General features: G+C 51.8%; 2 protein-coding genes across 2 annotated transcripts; both read right to left on the bottom strand.

Annotated features, from left to right (window-relative positions):
* Positions 1-794: 794 nt before the first annotated feature.
* LOC146260644 (claudin-34-like) lies at positions 795-2,246 on the bottom strand. Its single transcript, XM_084668236.1, has one exon. The coding sequence runs from the start codon at positions 2,168-2,170 to the stop codon at positions 1,391-1,393; it is 780 nt and encodes a 259-aa protein (XP_084524362.1). The 5' UTR covers positions 2,171-2,246; the 3' UTR covers positions 795-1,390.
* A 1,032-nt stretch (positions 2,247-3,278) lies between these two features.
* Positions 3,279-21,461, bottom strand: LOC146260645 (protein Shroom2-like). Its single transcript, XM_084667895.1, is given in 12 exon segments — positions 3,279-4,647; positions 4,772-5,044; positions 5,466-5,643; positions 5,992-6,432; positions 6,434-6,583; positions 7,079-7,617; positions 7,620-7,749; positions 8,619-8,698; positions 8,849-11,204; positions 11,878-12,015; positions 19,215-19,363; positions 20,801-21,461. Coding segments are annotated over 12 exon segments (4,908 nt in total). The 5' UTR covers positions 21,002-21,461; the 3' UTR covers positions 3,279-4,374.
* Positions 21,462-21,473: the final 12 nt, after the last annotated feature.

Here is a 21,473-nt window from a genome sequence, read left to right on the forward strand (position 1 = left end):
CTTCAGGAGGATGCACACTTTGATCAAAGTTGGTTCCAGATTAAACAAAAACCTCGAAATCCTCAAGAGATTAATGTAAACGATAATCCCTCTGTTATTCCTCTTTTATCATTCGGAATCAGACGATTTATACCACTGAGAGGCTTGGGAAACTGTGGGACGTCTCTTGACACCTGCTGCCAGAAGCAGAAGCAGGGTTGAACCTGAGTTTGATAACACCAGGCCAGAGCAGCTTCCAGCCTCATTAAGAAGGAAACACTGAGTCTTAATGTGAACAGACAGGAGCTCACTGAGGCCAGCTCTGTCTGCGTCACACACACACACACACACACAGCTCTATCTGCGCAGGACACACACACACACAGCTCTATCTGCGCAGGACACACACACACACACACAGCTCTATCTGCGCAGGACACACACACACACACACAGCTCTATCTGCGCAGGACACACACACACACACACACAGCTCTATCTGCGCAGGACACACACACACACACAGCTCTATCTGCGCAGGACACACACACACACAGCTCTATCTGCGCAGGACACACACACACACACACAGCTCTATCTGCGTCACACACACACACACACACACACACAGCTCTATCTGCGCAGGACACACACACACACACACATCCTGCCTTTGGATCAGACATCCTTAAAATCCCGGCGGGCTCTCCTCTCCACAGAAGCACACCTGGAAGGACGTGCATCTCTGTGGCTTCAACTCCTTTACACAGGATTGATTCATTAGGTGCACGAAAGCTTTGATTTTGAAGACACTTTATGAAATATGAAGTTCTCCTCATTTGGGAAAATCAAAGCCTTTCACTGGAGAATGTTTGTGTGGAAAAAAAGAAGAAAAAAAAGTCTTAGGAAGAAACTTCACCAGTTGAACAAATATAAAATGCATAACTGACAAAATAACGCATGGTTATACCAGAATAGACTCAAGGGACTTTGCTGTTGTTGAGCTATTGCACCCGACCACTGGAAATATAAAAAACTAAACATGACATTTTATGTGACGAAAAAACCCTAAGGAATCTAAATGAACATTTTACAATTGGATTAGAGAGGATGAATGTCCCTTCGGAGTGGTGGCGGAGACAAATTCCAGAATGTTCATGTTTCCCCCCCCAAGGCTTGTAGCTTGTAAACACTATTGACGATACATTGACCGGTTAAAACGCATAACAAAACAGAAGCAGGCTGTAAACTGCTCATAACATAGGCCTACATGTTTTCTTATTAATGGTAAAATAGTTAGCTGCATGCTCATCATTCATCAGATCATTAAATGATCGTCCTCAATCAACACCGAAATGTTCTTCACACCTAAAGGACTTGGATTCCAATCCAGAGCATCGTTCATGACTGTTTACAAGTTCTCGTCCGACTGAAAAGCGGGGTTGTCCCGAGCCTGTGACGGCCTCGGTGTGTACCGACCCGTGTCTACAGAGTCGCGAGACAGAGACGTTACGCGGCTCGTCATATCCAGGGTCGTCTCCGCCGGGAAGGGCTCGACACTGCGGCCTCCTTGGTCCGGCAGCCGGTAAGAGAAAAAGATGACCGCGCTGGCGATGAGCAGCGTGGAGGCTACAATACCGACTCCGATAGCCGGGCCGGTGTGCTGCTCGACGGGAGCTTGCGGCATATAAAACTGTTCGGGGAAGGCGATGGTTTGGTTCGTCACCACAGAGTGCAGGTTCCACAGCAGCGGCACGAGAGCCAGCGTGGCAGCTAGCAGGCAGAACGCGCCCGCCGCGGTGAAGACTCTCCGTGCGGGAACGTTCTTCTCCAATCCGAAGTAGATGCTCCTCAGGCCGTACAAGCCGAAGGCGTTCCCGCACAGCCCCGCCCCCAGCGCCACCAGCATGAGCACCTGTGCGGCCGCGACTTCGGGAGGCGTGTAGTCTTCAGCCAGTCCCATTCTCTGGCAGTACATGACTTTGAACTGCGGGGTGACCAACACGTGGCTGTAGAAACACACTCTCCACACGCCCACCCAAGCCACTCCAGAGGAGATCTTGGAGAGGTCATCTACCTGCCACACCCTCCACTGGACCAATCCCAGTGTCACGCCAATCAGGATCCAGCCCATCGTGCCCACCCATAGGCCCAGGCACTGAGCGTGTGCGGTGTGGACCAGGTAGGCCATGGAGGCTGTGATCGTTTCTATTGGCCGGTGAGTTGTTTTCACAGCGTCATCTCCAGGGAATGGGCTCCTCTGTCAGTCTTGCTGCTCCTCCTACGAACTCCTCGCTGTCAGGATGCACTCAGCAGAGTGTGTGTGTGTGTGTGTGTGTGTGCAGGTAAACACTCCCTCTCACCTCACACACCTGCCTGTCCTCAGTTACCGTCTCTAAGATACCTGGCAAACAAAGCATCCACTTCACTCTGGGAGACAAACAGAGACACACACACACACACACACACACACACAAACAAACACAGTTAACACCACATGGTACAGTGTGAATCCAGTTGCTAACCCCTTCACGATGAGTGAAGTCTGAGTCTGAAGCTGTTAGTGCTGGATGGACCAGGGTCGGCCCTGGGATGGACATAACAGAGTGAAGAGAACCCAGCTTGGGTTTAAAGAAGGTAGGTTAGCCACAGGTTTCTGCATCCTTTAAAACCACGTACATTTTACACAAACTGAACAACGATAAATTGTGATTTAAGTGGCTGATTAAGCTAATTGAAAATAGAGGTGACATTTAGTGACAAGATAACTCAAACTCCAAATAAAAAAATATTTACATTTAGAGAAAAACCCTGAACTGATTTAACGTAATTTCATTTAACAAACAAAACATTACCTCTTGTGTTGTAGTTGAACAGATGTTGAACTGCGCAGATGAACAGATGTCTGTAAATAAACCATGTGTTCTGGAAACGCATCTTAACCTGACCCACAGATATCTGTTGTGACAGACACACAAACGCTCCACTTCCTCATCCCTGCTTTATCATCCAGAAACTTCAGTAACACTCCCATCCTGTCAATCATTGACCGCTCGCCGAGCGAGCGAGCAGGCAGGAAGGGTTGATACATTATTTCCAGTAGGTCACATGCTCCATAAAGGACTTCTTAGGGACTCCTCCCATTAACATCCGATGAGGAAGACTGGAGGATGAACTGAGTCGTCGTCTCTGAGTTCCTGAGGTTTCTGACACGTCTCTCACTCACTGCAGACCTGTCCGGACCCGCTGGGCCGAGGTTTCTGTAAGAGGCAGGTTCAAACGCACAAGAAGAGTCTCTCTTGCTTTTCAAGAAACCTTTTTTTTATTATTTTTTATTAATTTCGAATCAAGTTCAAATGGATGAGAATACACTGTGTGTATGTGTATGTGTTTACACCGTAACGCAGTACAAGTGCACCTTTCCATACTAGTCTGTTGTGCCCAGGCACAGGTTGGTGTAGGTACAGGGCTCTGTCCAGGGGGACATTCAGGGCTAAAGTGCTGCTAACTCGCAATATGGCTCTCAAGGCCATTTCTTCTGTACAATGACCTTTAAGCTCATTTATGACAACAGACAGAAAATCAATCCCTTTACAAAGACAGAAATAGAAAAGGGATTTCGTCAGGGCAGAAATAAAGGTGAGGTAACACAAATGTTGCTTTGTCATGGTCTAAGGGTGTGTGTGTTTATAAATATATACAAGTTATCCAATATGTAACTATGTTTAATCACATTTCTGACTGCTGATCAAAACCAGGACATCTTGAAATCCAAGAAAACAGATTATGTTTTCACAAAACCTTGACAAGAAAATAAATACAGCTGTGTTTCAGTTAACCGAGTGTGTGTTGAGTATGTTAGTGTATGACGGTGCATCATAGGCCCTTTCAAATGTTCTGGAAATATTAAAAAGTCTACAATAAATTACTAAAAACATATCCTGTTATTTAACACATGAATGATATAAAACAGACAGTCGACCTCAAGCAAAGCCCTGGACTTTCCAGAGAATCATTCAAACACACACAACATGATACACACACACGCACACGCACACAGACACACACACACACACACATTCTCTCAACTAGTTTCAACAGTCGGTCAGCTTAAACAGCAACTGCTCCACTGTTGCGATGCCACAGAGCCAGTCCCCTTAGTGGTCAGACCAGTGCTTTGCAGGTCCCAGACGCCCCCTAGTGGACAGTCCAGTGCTGTGCAGGTCCCAGACGCCCCCTAGTGGACAGTCTAGTGCTGTGCAGGTCCCAGACGCCCCCTAGTGGACAGTCTAGTGCTGTGCAGGTCCCAGACGCCCCCCTAGTGGACAGTCCAGTGCTGTGCAGGTCCCAGACGCCTCCTAGTGGACACTCCAGTGTGTTGCAGGCTGTGGAGGTTCAGAACAGCATCCTCTGCTCCAGAGGCAGACTGTCAGTCAGACCCTTGAGCTGCTCCTCGCCCAGCTTGATCTTGTCCTCCAGCTTGCGCTGCTCGATGATGAGGGCCGACTTCATCTTGACGAAGTGCTGGTAGTCGTCCAGGCTCTCCTGAGAGAGATGGGCAGCCATGATGCAGTAGACCACGCCCTCCCGCCGGTCCAGGTTCTCCTTCAGCTCCTTGGCGTCCTCATGCTGGCGAATCAGCAGCTTCCTCTTCTCCATCAGAGTGCGCTGAACGAGGGAGGGAGGGTGTTAGAGAAAAAGCCAGAAAAAAACACCAAATCTCCATGTTCTCCCCAGCCCAGCTCCTACTAACCCTCCCTCCCTCCCCCCTCCGTCCCTCCCCCCATCCCACCTTCTCCTCAGCGGGGGCGTCCTGCTCCAGGCTGTTGAGGGCATTCTCCACGCGGGCCAGCCGGCCCGACAGCGACAGCAGCAGGCTGACCACCTTGTCCAGGTCGCCAACGAACATGCGGAACTTGTCCAGCTGGTTGGGCCTGCAGGCTTGCTGCACGGTGGCCTCCACCTCGCGGCCCAGTGCGTTGTTGTCCAGCACGTCCTCCTGCACGCTCTCCCGTGCCTCGCGCAGCACCTGCAGCTTCCTGCTCAGGCTGTCAATCAGCTCCTGCTGCAGGGGGAGGGGTATAGGTAGTGGTCAGGGGGAGGGGTATAGGTCGTGGTCAGGGGGAGGGGCATAGATAGTGGTCAGGGGGAGGGGCATAGGTAGTGGTCAGGGGGAGGGGCATAGGTCGTGGTCAGGGGGAGGGGCATAGGTAAACTTTAAAAATATATTTAAATATAATACATTTGTTCAACCTTCAAAACTTTTTTCAAAAATATATATTTTTTTACAGTGGAGTATATGATACAGTCTTCACGAAGTACTCATCAATGATGCAATTTTTTCATTTAAAATAAAATATTCCTTTAAAAATGTCTTTTTAACTTTTCAAAAGTTTTTGTTCCAAAATATTTTTTCAACCTTTTGAAGGAGGGAGGGAGGTCTACCGTGAGGAATCTAGCACTGATGCTAAGCTAACGGCGGCTACCTTCTTGCTGGCCAGGTTAGCCTCCTCCTCCTCGTCCTCCTGGTCCGGCTCCTGCATCTGCTCCTGCATGCCCTTCATCTTGATGAGGAGCTCCGCCTTGGGAGCAGACGTGCTGTAGTAGGAGGAGCTGGGGACCAGGGAGACGGAGGCAGACACACCCAGACCCTCCTCCTCATCCCTGGGGGACGAGAGGGAGGGAGAGGGGGAGGGAGGGTGCCAGAGGGAGGGTGAGGTTGAGAGTTAGAGAAAGAAAGAGAGACAGAAAGATGGAGGAGATGGGTCAGTATTGATGAGTCTTCTGAAAGTGTCAGAGCAACGCTGCAGTTCAGGTTTTCCCCACCAGAGGGCAACAAAGAAATAAGCAGAGTTCTGAATCTGGCTGTGTGGATGGTGGGGGGGGGTATGGCTCAGGGGATGAGAATTGAACTACAGATCAAAAAATACAAAGGTTCCCCCCCCCCCCCCCACCCTGCTATATATAATAATGTAATCAATATAATGATGATGTAATCCATTGTCTTGTCACCTGTTGTCTGCGGCCCTGTGAGAGGTCTGCTTGGGGGCGCTCTTCCTACGCTGGTGAGTCCCCTGCAAGAGGTGAGGCCCCTGGGGGAAGATACCCTCCATCAGGTCCATGGTGGTCCTCCTCCTGCTCTGGTCCAGGACGTCAGCCAGGGAGCGATCCTTGCCCATGATGTCCCGGGCCAGCTCCTCTCTCTTCAGGTCCTCCTCGCAGCGCCGGCCCAGGACGGTGACGCACGGAGGGAGGGCGGCAGGCGGAGAAGGCCCCTGGTCCTGGTCCTGGTTGTGATTCTGGCCCTCGTCTGTGGCCCAAGACAGGGTCTCCTTAGCAGGGCTGGGATCTGGTGTGCTGAGGGGGCGTGTGAAGGCACAGACCAGGGCATGGGAGCTGGGGTGGGGGTGGGGAGAGGATTGTGGAGGTCCAGGGGGCCTAGGGTGATCTCCGGGGGCAGACACCTTCTGGGCCCCCCTGAGGACCCTGGAGCAGAGACCGGTGACCCTCTCTCTCCTCGCTGCTTTCAGCGTGGACAACCTTCACCGGAAACTTCTTCCCAGGACCAGACGACTCCATCACACTCTCTATCCTGCAGGCTGGCCTGGACACCACAGGAAAAGACACACAGAAAAACAACAAAACATGAACCATCATACTCTACCCAGTAATTACATCCTCCTTAATTCCCCACTAATTCTGCGAGGCTTTGTCTAGTTTAGGGGGATCTGTGTGTCAGGCTCGAGGCTTGCTCTAAGTCCTGCTCCGTCCTTCCAGTGGAAAGATCTCGTCATCGATCCAGACTAATTAAAGGGCAGTCATAAGACAGAATAAAATTACAGCCCTCTTTTCCAGGCTCAACAGCCCGGCTAGCCATGACACCACGGTAACGCCTGTTTCACAGCAGAGCAAAATCTGATAAAAAAAAAACTAATGTAAGATGTAACCACCAGACAGAGGAAGTTCTCTCTTAATGACACCCTGTAGAGGGAAGTGAAGCAGAGTGAATACTGGTAGACCTTGCAGGACAACGGAGGCCACAGCTGTACGTGACTGTGGTGCAAGGAGGAGCCGGCACAAACAGAGCTAAGCTGCTTACCTGGTCTGAGTGTCATTCTGCACGGAGAGCGAAGCCTTGTCCGCCAGCGTCAGAGTAGCCTCGCTTGGGGGAGCGGCGTGCGGCGAGGGGGAACGCGCCCCGTCTGACGAGGGAGCTCTCAGCGTGTGTGTCGCAGGCTTGGAGGAGAGATGAGTGAAGGAGGAAGAGGAGGGCGGTGGCTCTGTAGCTCTTCTCTGCCCCTCCTCTTCCTCCGCCGTCTCCTCCTCCTCTGGCCGTCTCCCCGCTTCCAGACCAGAGCCCCTCCCAGGGCAGGGAGCGGGAGCCAGGGCGGAGCCCAGAGAGGAGCCCCTGGCTGGGGCAGGATCCAGCTGGGTGCCAGGGTGGCTGGACCGGAGCCCTGGATGAGCCTGTGCGTCAGGCAGGAATTCCAGGGAGGAGGCTGTGGTTTCCAGGCCCACGTGCAGCCTCTGTGGCAGGGGGAGGCTCTTGGGAGGCTGGCTGGCTGGAGACTCGGACGCAGGGCTGGGGATGTGGTTGTGGGGGTTTGGGGGGAGCGTGGGGGCGTGGTCTCCGGGGCCTGGCTGGAGCGCGTGGTCGGGGGAGGGGATGTGGTGACCTGTCTGGAACGGGAGTCTCTCCAGGGAGGAGACAAGGGAGGGATCTGGGGAGACCGTGCTGGTCTCTCTCCCCCTCCGCACTCACTGGTCTCTCTGTCCATGAAGAACAACCAGAACAACTCTGTTAATGATGTGTTCATTTAGCAGATGCTTTGGTCGTACTGGTTGTGGGGATTTTAACTTGGGACATCTTGATCGGCGATCAGAAGCTCTACCACTGAGCTAAAACCACAAAATCACTCCCATAATCCCAAACCTAAGAAACAAAACTAAAAGTTGATATGATATATATATATATATATATATATATATATATGTGTCTGTATGTGTCTGCACATGTGTGTGTTTGCATGTTATTTTGTGTAGATGTGCGTGTGTGTGTCATGCATTTGTGTGTGTGCGTGTGTGTGTGTGTGTTTGTGGGTGTGTGTGTGGGTGTGTGTGTGGGTGTGTGTGGGGGAGCCAGTAGGAGGATCAGGTAACATGAGACCTGTAGTCTAAGCTGGGCGTGGGTGGGTCCTCCTCAGTGCTGATCACCTGAGCCATGCCCCCTCCCCCCTCCCTCCACAACTCACCACACATTGTTCCCAAGCCCTTGTTAATGCCAGACTTACTTTCCACTTAAGATAGAGATCTTTCTATATGAGACCTGTCAACATGATAGACCTGTCAGTCTGTCATGGCACATGGAGCCTGGAGAGAATCCATGAAAACACCTGAAACAGGACCCGAGGTCTGCTGAGGGATGGGGGAGGGGTGGGTGGGTGGAGGGGGGGTGAGGGGGTGGGTGGGTGGAGGGGGGGGGGGTGAGGGTGGGTGTTTAGCTCAGTGGTAGACCATTTGACTGCAGATCAAGAGGTCCTGGGCTCAAATCCCCCCTGGGTATTGATGTGGTTGAGACCGTCTCCTGACAATATGTTATTATCATTATTATGATCATATGACTGATGTGGATGAGATACCTGTGGGGGCAGCAGGGATGGTCACGTCTGTGTTCCAGGGAGGACTGGTCTGCTGCTTCTCTCCAGGGAACAGGAGGGTTCTGGAGGGGAACAACACATTTACTGCTGGGGGAGTGGTTTCAGGAGAGAGGAATGGAGAAATAGATTGATGAATGGATGAACTAATGGACTGGCGGATGGATGGATGGATGAGTGGATGGATAGATGGATGGATGGATGGACAGCCTTACCTGTCCATGAAAGTCCGCAGAAGGTGAGGAGCGGGACCTCTCGTGCACACAGACAGATTTCTCCTCGACCTCAGGGTCCAGAATGTTCTCAGCAGAGTGGTACCTTCCGTGTGTCCAGGTGTCCGAGCTCTTCCTCTGCATGCCCCAGGTGGCCTGGTACTCTGTGAATGTTCCCAGCCTCTGCTGGTCCAGCAGGGCCTGCCTTCTGCGGGGGCTGAGGGGGCCTGGGTCTGGGCCCTGGGGGTGGAGCCAGGAGGAAGGCTCCCCAACATGAGCCAGCCTCCCGCCCTCCAGGGGCTCCCCTGACAGGGTTCTCCCTCGACCTCTGCCCTCTCCTGGCTCCACCGCGCCGGCGCTGCCGGAGCCCTGCTGGCCGGGCTTCGGTGGCGGTCTGGAGAAGGCCGGCTGTGCCGACGTCGTCTCGAAGAACTTCTGTCGGTCTACGAAGGAGCCTGGGGTCTGGATCTGAGGGCCGCCGTCCATCCCGACCTTGTTGATCTGGTCCGGCTCAGAGAAAGAGTGCATCCTCTTGTTCAGGGGGAAACGTTTCCGGCCGCCGATGCGAGTCACGTGGCCGTTGCTGGAGGCTTGCTTCCCCGCGGGGGGCTCAGCTCCGGGGGGCTCCAGGTCTCTCCTCCTGAAGGAGGTGGCCTGGAGGACCCTGGCCTGGGCCTCCTTCAGGTGGTCCTTGTAGGAGGTGGAGAAGGAGCCCTCTGAGGAGGAGGAGGTGGAGGTCTTCTCCTCCGCCCGCTCGGAGCAGCTCAGGGTGGCCGCGCTCCGGCTCTTCTGCAGCTGGGCTCTCTTCAGCTGGATCTCGTTGCGGAGGGTGGTGGCGTAGCGGTCGCTGCGCCTGGCCAGTTTGCCGGTCGGGGGCTCAGTGGGGGCTTCGCCAGCGGGCGGCGGCGGCGGCAGCGGTCTCTCCACCAGGCTCCTGCCCTCCTGGACCAGGCTGTGGAGCAGAGGGGTCTTCTGGGGGCAGAACCTCCGGTCCTCCTGCACCAGCCAGGGGTCCTGCGGAAGGTCCCTGGGCGGGTTCACCTTGGCCTCGCTGGGAGACGACTTTCTCCCTTGGGTCTCCACACCGAGCCCCTTCCTCGGACCCGCCTTCTCCTCCGAGCTGGGTTTGCCGTTGGAGGACAGGCCTGAGATTGCGTGCCCATTGGCTGGTCTGAACTGTCCGTTGTGCTCCCTGCCGTCGGCGTGAGGTGGCGGAGGTTGAGGCGGAGAGTACCTGATCTTCCCGCCCGTCTGCGAGCTGGAGGAACTCTTGTCGTTGTGACCGAGGCGTTGGTTTGATTCTGCGCTCATCCTCCAGCCCCCTCCTCCTCCGTTTGCCTTGGCCTGCCAGGCTGGGGTCTCTTCCTGGTGCCCTGGATGCTTGGCTGTGATGCAGTAGTACCTGATGTGGCCCCCGAGGTCTGGGTACTGGTCGATGGTGGAGGTGGACAGGGAGGCTGTGGAGGTCCTGGCCTGGCCGGGGCTGTTGGTGGGGAGGTCCTGGAGGCTGCGGTAGTAACTACCCACACTCTGGGGCTTGGCCGGAGGGGCCACCCTGGTGTGCAGGTAGAAGGTGCTCTCGTCGCTGTACTGCCTCTGGTGGTGGGGAGGCTGGGCGAAGGGCGACGGGCTCTGCCTCACGTCTAGGCTGGACTGGGAGAACATCTTTTTGGGGTTGAGATGGTCGTGTTTGCGGTCTTCAGCTGCTGCGCTGGGGTGGAGGAAGTCCTTCTGGGGGGGGTTGTAAGTGCGTCGGGCCTCCGAGGGTTCCTCCAGATGGGGGCCGGGGAGGCCCCTGTGGGTGTCCGACAGCCGGTCCATACTCCTGCCCTGGAGCTTGGAGTGGGCATACACACCCGGGCCCTCGGGGTAGGGGAAGACCTTGGTGGCAGCAAAACTGTCGCTGCGTAGAGGAGGGGGCGGGGGTGGCGAGGAAGAGGAGGAGGATGAGGAAGGGGAGGTTTTCCTCCTCTCTGGAATGTGCCACACGGGACCTATGTTGGACCGGCCCGAGCTGGAGAAACGAGACCCAGGCTGGTCCTCAGCTCTGGGGCTCTCCCAGCCTCCGTTCCCCAGGGGCAGCTGCAGGAACCTGGGCCGCTCTCCCGGCCTGGTCGCCTCGTTCTGGAGCCCCTTGTAGAAGATGTTCTCTGTGCTGGAACTGTTGGCGCTGGGTGGGGGCGGGTCCGGGGGGCTGGAGGTGGCAGAGAAACAGCTGAAGCTGGAGTCTCTCTTGCCGGGCGTCGGGCTGCTGGGCCTGGGGGGGGAGGGGCGATCCAGTCTCTCCATGTTGCTCACAGAGCTAAACTGGCTGGATAGCTGGCGCAGGTTGGCGGGATCTCCAGACCTGGGGCCGGGCCTGGACACACACACACACACAGCACACACGCGTGTAGGAAGTACAGCACATGATCAAGGTTCTGATGTACATTGTTGCCATAAGTCAAGAAAGGTTCAGTATTTTGGTATCTCGTCGATCGTTTCCACACTAGCAACGAATTGCAAACCAAAACCATCTGAAGGTAATGTTTTGAGTATTGGGGTAACGCGAATGTGACATCAAACCTTACTATTAAGATAACATGAGATGGAAATCTATGAAATTCTACAAATAATTTGAGTTTGGATGTGATGTGGCGGCTTTGCGGACGGTTCTCAGACGAACAGCTCTCCTAGCCTCATGTTTCAGACGAACAGCTCACCTAGCCTCATGTTTCAGACAAACAGCTCTCCTAGCCTCATGTTTCAGACGAACAGCTCACCTCGCCTCATGTTTCAGACGAACAGCTCTCCTAGCCTCATGTTTCAGACAAACAGCTCTCCTAGCCTCATGTTTCAGACGAACAGCTCACCTAGCCTCATGTTTCAGACAAACAGCTCTCCTAGCCTCATGTTTCAGACGAACAGCTCACCTCGCCTCATGTTTCAGACGAACAGCTCTCCTAGCCTCATGTTTCAGACAAACAGCTCTCCTAGCCTCATGTTTCAGACGAACAGCTCACCTCGCCTCATGTTTCAGACGAACAGCTCACCTCGCCTCATGTTTCAGCTGCCACACTGGCTCGGGCGTGGGGGCGGGGCCGGTCGGGCTCTGGTCAGAGGGCTCTGGTTGGTCTTCCGTCAACTTGGCTGAGTGCCAGGAATGAGGCCGTGATACTGGTTCATCACTCCTGCACACGGAACACAAGAAAGCGAATGAAACTATACGAAGCTAAACTGTATCCATTGTTCAAACACGCACTCCCAACAAATTAATAAAACAACATCAGGGTTTTTCTCCCCAAAAAAATTCAAAGGTCACTCGACAGTTAGGCCGTAGGCTACGTACCCCTTGAAGCGATTCTTCCTGAAGCATGTAGAATACAATCTGGATTAGATTTCATTCAGAATTTGTTATGGATAAACTAAAGTGTGTGTATCACAGCAGTAGACTACGACTACCATACCACCACACTGAGACGGAGTTAGGATCTGGGAATGGGGAATTTAGAGAGGGGATCCAGTGTCGGAAAGCTAGATCCGACACAGCTAGACTAGCCTACTGCACTGGGCAATTCCTGGCACACAATACCTCATAGAACTTCGTAAAATCTTCGTGAGAAAGTTCCTGGCCACATTCACGTCACTTTCTGATGGCATTGTCTGCGATACAATATCCACCATTTTCATATTCCTGCAGCAACAGGGTAGCTGTTAGTGAACAATCATTCTAGCCCAGAACCAGAAGGAACATCATTAATGTATCATAGACATTAAATGAGGACAGATATACCATTCTCAACCACACCTGACCGGCCAACGGTCTATTTATCCACTGTCCAAAGGAAATAACCTGCAGAATAACCTCTAGATTTGTAGTCAAATGCTCATAAACCCATCCCTTATCCCTGTAACTATCCCATCATGTTGAGCTTAGTTCTATCACCTGCATACCCCATGGGACGGGGCTGTGGAGAGCAAAGGGAGGTCCAGGGCCTCCCAAACCTCACCAGCCCACAGCAACAACTGCACATTCTTCCACCACAGGAATGCAGGGCGGTATTTGGCTTGGCAAAGCCCAAACGCAGCCTGGAGTGAGTCATATCAAAGCTGTGAGTCATATCAAAGCTGTGAGTCATATCAAAGCTGTGAGTCATATCAAAGCTGTGAGTCACATCAAAGCTGTGAGTCATATCAAAGCTGTGAGTCATATCAAAGCTGTGAGTCACATCAAAGCTGGCCATCTCCCAGGAGGCACAGACCCAATGTTGGGAGTCAAGCACAGCCACCAGAGAGTCATGTAAGAAGCACTCTTATACTCGAGCTGGGACGTTTAGGGAGTGTGTCTATCTGTCTCCCCTCCCCCCCTCATCCCTCCCTCCCCCCCTCATGCCTCCCTCCCTCCTTCATCCCTCCCTCCCCCCCCTCATGCCTCCCTCCCTCCTTCATCCCTCACTCCCTCCCTCCCCCTTCTCAGTAGTTGTCCCGGTGTTATGCTGCAGCACTAACATTGCTGACAATGGAAATGCAAATGGCCATTGTAGCCATGAGCCTTTACAGTCAGAGACACCAGCTGGCCTGTCAGAGATACTCTTCAGGGGGGAGGGGGGGGGGGGCAGGGAAGGTCTCTCCACGGGGGAGGGGGAGGAGGTAGAGGGAGGATGAGGTTTCTCTGGTGGGGGGGGGGAGGAGAGAGGGAGGGTTTCAGAAAAAGGCTCTGGTTTCAGCTAAAATAACGTGTAAGAAAACAAACATGAAACTGTAGCAAAGCTGACCCCATTGTAGTGAAGCTGTCCTCAGCAGGTGTGGGAGACGACAACACAACATCACATCTTTCAAACTGCAAACCTTTAAAGCAACTCCTAACTTGTAGAGAATTGTGAATCTATTCCTTGGCACATAGTTGCAGAGAGGAGAGAAGACAGTGATGGCAAATCTCAAGCAGCTGAATATTAAAATGAGAACGAATTTACCGGGGGGGGGGGGGGGGGTGATGGTGGTGAGAGTGTGTTGTTTTCTGAACACTCCTCCGCATTGTCCTTTCTTCCCCTCCCTCCCTCCCTCCCCCCTTCCCTCCCTCCCTGCCTACCTCCCCCCCTCCCTGCCTCCCTCCCTGCCTGCCTCACTCCCTGCTTCCCTCCCTCCCTGTGGGACCAGTCAGGGGATTTCCTCAGGGGATTATGGGAGATTTACAAGGAGGAGGTGGAGTCGTTGTGGTGCCCTTGTGTTAATCTAGTGTTTGGGCCTCTCTTATTGGCTAACAGGTGTTGACCTACTACTATTGCTGAATAAGTAATATTGCTCACCTCAACATGGGGTGTCAGATCTGTGACACTGTCTGTCTGGAAGTGAGAAGCCTTTGACAAGTGAAACCCCTCTTCACCACATGTCTCTGATAGACAGATTAAACAGGTTTACAACCAGAAGTGCATTGAAAAATGCTAGCTTGAAACATTTTACCTTGATAAATGCCAGCTTGATCAATTCTTGAGAAAACTATAAGGCTTGTGATACTTTCTAGAAGGTCTCTAGACTGTCTCCATCACTATCAACCCCTCTCTCTCTGCTTTACATGCATACTCTTTCCCTCTCTCTTTCTCTTCTCTGTCTATCCCCCCCCCCCTCCCTGAGACAGAAGTCTGACCTCCTGGTTGGGCTGATGTTTGTCAGGACTCAGAGTATCTTGACAGGACAGAAGAAGGGCACATTCAGATTGTTTAGGTCTGAACCAGAGACCGGATGACCAGACACTCCCTCCACTCTGCATTCCAGCACTGACAGAGGACTGGCTGCACGCAAGCAAAACACAACCAGCCCTTAGAAACCACGGATCACAGCACAATAGCCCAGACCCTGCTCCAACACCCTCAATGCTACTGACACATTGTCACCCCCAGTTCAGCAGCGAGTGGTCGGGTGTTTAGGCCGGGCCTAGGTGGGTCTGTCAGACAAGCTGGTGATTCAGCAGAGGAGCAGCCAGCCAGCGGTGCAGCCCCCCGAGCCACACGCTAGCTGTGAATAGGAGGCTGGAGCGGGAAGCACAATAGAAAGTGCCGGCGTCATCACAGCGGGGGCTTATCAAACTCTCTGAGAGAGAGACCCTCGACATCTGACTGGCTCGCTCCACACGGCTCTCTGTTAGCTGGGAACAGACACAGAGACAGCCCTCTCTACCCTGGGCACAGACACAGCCCACTCTACCCAGGGCACAGCACAGACACAGCCCTCTATAGACAGGTACAGCCCTTTATACACAGGCACAGCCCTCTATAAACAGACACAGCCCTTTGTAAACGGGCACATCCCTCTATAGACAGGCACAGCCCTTTGTAAACAGGCACAGCCCTCTATAGACAGACACACCCCTCTAAGGACAGACACAGCCCTCTATAAGGATAAACACAGCCCTCTATAGACAGGTACAGCCCTCTATAGACAGGCACAGCCCTCTATAGACAGACACACCCCTCTATAAGGACAGACACAGCCCTCTATAGACAGGTACAGACCTTTATAGACAGGTACAGCCCTCTATAGACAGGTACAGCCCTCTATAGACAAACACAGCCCTCTCTAACCTGTGCAGGCAGAGACACAGCCTGGAACACAGGTTCTGAGTGGGTACAGGAAGGGTACATATGACAGCCAAGTTCTGCTTCGATCCCACAGATTTATCATGTAGTCAAGTGGTACCATCACAACCCTGGGTGCTAATGAAGCACGCTGCTAGGGAAGGTCAGCTCTCCTTAGCTGCTTCTAATTCACATTTTTAGCTGCTTCTAATTCACGTGTTTTGGCCTCTGCTCAAACCTGCTGGATCAATTACAAGACACACACACACACTCATGCACACACACACATTCACTTACAGTCACACAACAATAAGATTTAAGATTAAAAGTAACACTTTTCTCAAACAAAAATTAGTGGTGCAAAAAAAAAAAATCTAATCTATAAAAAAAAAAAGCATATTCCTAAAATAAAAACTATAAATCAGACTCCACAATCTAACCCATGTATAATACAAACAGAAATACCTGAACTTTCTTATAAACCACAAACAATTGTACATAATATAATGGGATATAATCCCTAGAAAGTTATTAGGCTATAAATTCCAACATTTAAAAACAGGAAGGAACATGGAGAGGAGAGGGTTTACCTGAAATGTTGTCAATAAAGTTTCATTCACTCAGTCAAGGAAGACAACTTCATCTTCAGGACCCAAAACCTCTTCTAGTGCGACTGTCAACAGCAGAACCCAACTGCTATCCCAACGTTCATGACAACAATGCAGGCTGGAGAGACAGCCTATCTCAGAGAGCACTGTGAACTCACCTAGGCAACACAGAACATTCCACTGAGCATTGCAGGGGGAGGAGAGGTGGGGGGGAGGGGGGAGAGGGGAGGAGGGGGAGAGGGGAGGGGACATAAATCTGCAACACATGCAAAAAAGAAGCAACAATTCTTACTTACTAAATCCTTTAAGGCCTTGGGAATGCCTGAGAATGCTGTAGTACTTAGCCAGAATAAAGAATAAAAATGTCTTTGTTCACTTGGAAGTCTTAACAGAAGGTGAAGTTAGGATTAAAGCTGCCCACCGTTTCGTCTTGTTTACTCTGCGCCTGCTCTGAGCTGAGCCGTGGCTGTAATTGGATTCAGGCATTAATGTTCTTCTCCTCAGGAGAGGTCTGATGTGTCACATACAAACATCCTGAATCTACCACCTCAGTTTGTTATGAGGCTACACCAGACCAGGCTACACCAGACCAGGCTACACCAGACCAGGCTACACCAGACCAGGCTCCACCAGACCAGGCTACACCAGACCAGGCTACACCAGACCAGGCTACACCAGACCAGGCTACACCAGACCAGGCTAGAACAGACCAGGCTACACCAGACCAGGCTACACCAGACCAGGCTAGAACAGACCAGGCTACACCAGACCAGGCTAGAACAGACCAGGCTACACCAGACCAGGCTACACCAGACCAGGCTACACCAGACCAGGCTAGAACAGACCAGGCTCCACCAGACCAGGCTCCACCAGACCAGGCTACACCAGACCAGGCTACACCAGACCAGGCTACACCAGACCAGTGGCAGATCTAAGGGGTGGCAAGGGGTGGCAGCTGCCACCCCAATAAAAAAATACTGCCATCCCAAATTTTTAATAAAAAAAAAAAAATGCATTTAGAAGGTGTTTTTATCCATAGCGACTTCCAAGAGAGAGCTTAGGTCTCTTAGAACAAAAGTGCATAGGTCTCTGATCATAACAACGAGATAGCCCCAAACATTGCGGGTAGCCAAAACATGAAGCATTCATTGTGAAAAAATAGTCCCAAAAGGAAGAACAATAAGAGCATGTAGTGAAACAAGTTACAATTAAACAACATGAACCTCAATCTTCACATAAAAAAAATATTATTTGTACATTACAGAACATTTCAATAAATAATATTAATGTTTCTGTTTAATTAAACTACAATGTTCTAGCCTAATCATTTACCACAGGAAGTACTGTACCCCCCTACTCTGGGTTTTGATTCGCCTCCAGGAGGCCACCCAACAACTTCCTTCTGCCACCCCATTGCCACCCCGAATGAAAAAATCTAGATCCGCCCCTGGAACAGACCAAGCTACACCAGACCAGGCTAGACCAGACCAGGCTAGACCAGACCAGTCTAAAACCAGGACTGACCAGACCAGACCAGTCTAAAACCAGGACTGACCAGACCAGACCTGTCTAAAACCAGGACAGACCAGACCAGGACAGACCAGACCAGACTAAAACCAGTCCAGGACAGGACAGACCAGTCTAAAACCAGGACGGACCAGACCAGGACAGACCAGACCAGACAACTGGAATCCTAACAAAGTAGTCAACATGACCCACTGCTGGCTAGCTTGCATCTCCCTGACAATGCCCAGCCCACAAGCCCCCATTGTGTGACAGTGTGCACTCGCACAACAAACAGAGACTGAAGCCCATTTGTCCTGCCCTGACCATCATGCTGTCATTCCCCAGCTCCTGCACGTCATCCATGAGTCCGTACTGTATGTGAGGCTCAGGCAGATGATCCATGAACCATGGAGGACTGTGACCAGGACTAAAGGTCCTTTATGAAAACAACTCCCAAAAGCTATAGTATGTTGAAACCAGTGTTGTAGGGTTAGAAGAACAGCCTTCAGGAGTGTGACTGTAGCTCTGTCTAACAGGCGGATGCCAGGGTCAGTCGCTGGCAGCTAGGAGTTAGTAAAGACCTCTTTGGGATTCAGGGCAGAACTGTGAAGAAGTGGACCCCAGTTCAGATGCTGCCATGTTGGAATCCCCGCCTCTCTCTCTCTCTCTCTCTCTCTCTCTCTTTCTCTCCCTTTCTCTCCCTTTCTATCCCTTTCTCTGCCTTTCTCTGCCTTTCTCTGCCTTTCTCTCCCCCTCTCCCCCTCTCCCCCTCTCTCCCTCTCCTCTCTCTCTCCCCCTCTCTCCCTCTCCTCTCTCTCTCTCCTCTCTCTCTCCCCCTCTCTCCCTCTCCTCTCTCTCTCTCCTCTCTCTCTCCGTCCTGCCCCCTCAAGCCCCCAGACCCTCCCTTGTCTTGTTTAAGAGTCATTATCTAACCTGGACTAACAGCAGTGATGGGCTGAAGACTGGACAATGCTCCTTTTGTCTTTCCTCCACCATCCCTCCCTCCCTCCATCCCCCCACCCCTCAGCAAAGGAGAGCAGAGGGGCCCAGTGTGTGACGGGGGCAGCCCTGGGTGGGTGCCCCCGTCTGAGTCATGGACCAGGGTATTTCTGTCGTGTGAAATTCAGCATGGGAGCACAAGGCCTGACCTTCACTGCTGGGGCCGTGAAGGGCTCTCCGTAACCCCCCCCCCTGAAAACATGGCCCCTGCTAAGTCACGGACGCATCACCACAGAGGGCGTCCCCTTCTTGTTCAACTCCTTCCTGTTACGTGGCGGTGATAATAGCGGGCGCCTAACACCAGGGGCCTAGCACCAGGAGATGAGTCACATGACCCCCCCCACCCCCCCCTTTGGACTGGGGGGAAAGGTCATCCCGCACCTCGGCCAATCACAGCTCTAATCTCACCTCTGGGATTGTAATATCCAGCACCTGGTAATCCTACAACTACAATGCGCTCACAGTCGCTTCTATGAGTAGCTTCAGTTTGTAGAACGTACACAATATGTAGAACGTACAGAACACACAGAACCCACACTGTGGATCATAAGGAACACAAAGAAAACAAAGTTCTTCCTCACGTTTCTCTTCTTCCTCCTTGAATTTTAGGAGGATGAGAGGAATGAAAAACAAGTTTGAGATGACCCCAATAGAAGCCAGGAGAAGAGGGGAGGGTGTGGGGAGGGTGTGGGGAGGGTGTCTTACCTCCGCACCACCAGCGCCAGGCTCTTGTAGGAACTCTTCACCAGGCAGACGGCCTCCTGCCTGGAGCCACTGAGGGGGATGGTGTTGATGTTGACGATCTCATCCCCCACCTGCAGACTCACTGCTGCAGCCTTGCTGCCCTCCTCCACCTGCAACACACAGACAGGACCACCTTCTGACTGATATTCACAGTGATGCACGTCAGTTTGTGATCCAGATGAACTGTGGCGTTGCTACACTCCACTTCAGTCCAACCTTGCAGGAGTAAATAACATTTCATGCATGGCTGCAGCTCTTTGAAAGAAATTAATACGCCTACTGGAAATATCTACATTTCACATTTATAAGAATTGGATTAGGATTTTCTCATTAATTATGATACTTCAATCATGTTTGCTGTAGTCATATTTAATCTCTATTTTTTTGTTGTCGTGTCTGTGAATAAGATGCCAGCTCATATGTTGGTTCCAGTCCGCCCACAACAATGATGTGGAGGCAATCTGAGATCTCTCGTTAAATATTTAGCCACCAGGCTGGAAACCTGAGAGTGAAGACTTGTTGCACATTCCATCACACGTGCCTCCTTCTCGCACGAGCGGAAGATGTCAGCAGCTCCAGATAAACATTATGTTTCCTCCGTCTGTCAGTAATCTTCTCACAGCCAATCTGCTGCCCACAGACCATGCAGACATGTCACAGCGCTGACACTGGAAACAAGGCCCGGACATCACACGGAAATATGATAATAATGAGTGTCTTAAATGTAGCCTGATCACATGACAAGCTACAAAACCCACGCTGGTGGCCTCCGTAGGGCTAGCCTACATCTCAGATATATAGGCCTATTTAATATGATATGCTGATATGACGCGATTGACGTGATGTTATTACACCTCGTTTGTTTTATAGGACTCATCAACAGCTTGGAGTGATAAAGCATTCTATCCTCAGGGAGATGTGGTCTAATCCCATCCTTAATTTAGCCTGGATGTCTCAATGTCTGCATGTCCACCCTGTTGGCGGGCTCAGGGCCTGGGGAAAACTCAGCGCGTTCGGAGGCTCGCACTTATCTGCCCGAACATTCCTTCCTGGTCCCTGGTACAAGAGGGGAGGGAGAAACACACTGCTGCACCTCGCCTCAGAAAAAAAAAAAAAAAACGCCAACAGATAGAGGTCAGCGAAGACTGTATTATACTTGGCAAGGGCCTCCAGTTCTCTTCGGGAGCTAGCACATAAGGTCTCTTTGACTGTGAGATCTGGCAGGAGAGTGTTAAATACCAAAAGCATAAAGAGAATCATGTCTCGTTGGAATCGGCAGCGATCCTGAATGGACTGCAGACAGTCATAACGGAGCCTTTAGCAAATTATGCAGCAAAATAATGATGTGCTTACTGAAGAAGTGGTCTCAGTGTGTGTCAGTGTGTGTTTGTGTGTGTGTGTGTGCGTGCGTGCGTGCGAATGCCCGAAACACATTTGCTACAACCGCACGCACGCACACACACACAAACACACACTGATCCATCACAGTCCAAGGAGTATGAATGTAGTTAATTATTATTTTAAAACCACATCAGCATCCTTATTACCTTGGTTACGATGAGGGGCTCGCGGTGTTCCCGACCCCCCCTCAGAGTGAATCCCCATGGCGCCCCGCCGGTGAGATGAACATCGACAAGTTTATAAATGTTGTCATCTTCTCCGGAACTCTTCTGTCGGCCAACATCTTGAAACCACTTGACCTTTACCGCCGAAAGTCTGAGGTCCGTCCGGTAATCAACGACGTCCATGGTGTTTAGAGAGTCAATAGGGCTCCATACAAAACAAATTATTTCGTCAGTAACCTACTTAGGACGGCTGGAGTGTCCCATGGGCAATCAATTCGAAGAGAGAAAAATTAGCCATTTTGATTGTAATAATCTAATCAGTAACACAGGACTGGATTCCCTCGGTATTTTGAGCGAATTGGTCAAATACCTTACACCACTTTCTGCGTCTCTACGGGGTGGTGAGGAGAGAATCACAACCTGGTCCTGACCGACAGGAGCCGTTCAGCTCCAACACCTGAAGCGCCGCGCGCTCCGCACGCTATTTGGGCGCGTTCTGGAACTCTGCCGCTCCAGACCAAACCGTTCTGGAAGTTCCAATACACAAACGGAATTGCTGGACTGGAAAAGGCTACGTTTACACTTGTCTTCAAATGTCTCTCGCCTCGTAATTACTCACGTCTTAATTGCCCATGGTCACTTGTTGTGGCCTATG

This window comes from Hypomesus nipponensis, chromosome 12 (genome assembly GCF_054491055.1).
Source record: "Hypomesus nipponensis isolate SF chromosome 12, ASM5449105v1, whole genome shotgun sequence".
NCBI lineage: Eukaryota > Metazoa > Chordata > Actinopteri > Osmeriformes > Osmeridae > Hypomesus > Hypomesus nipponensis.

What these genes read in the sequence shown, in the direction of transcription:
- LOC146260644 (XM_084668236.1), bottom strand. Translation starts at nt 2,170, where the DNA reads ATGGCCTACCTGGTCCACACCGCACACGCTCAGTGCCTGGGCCTATGG.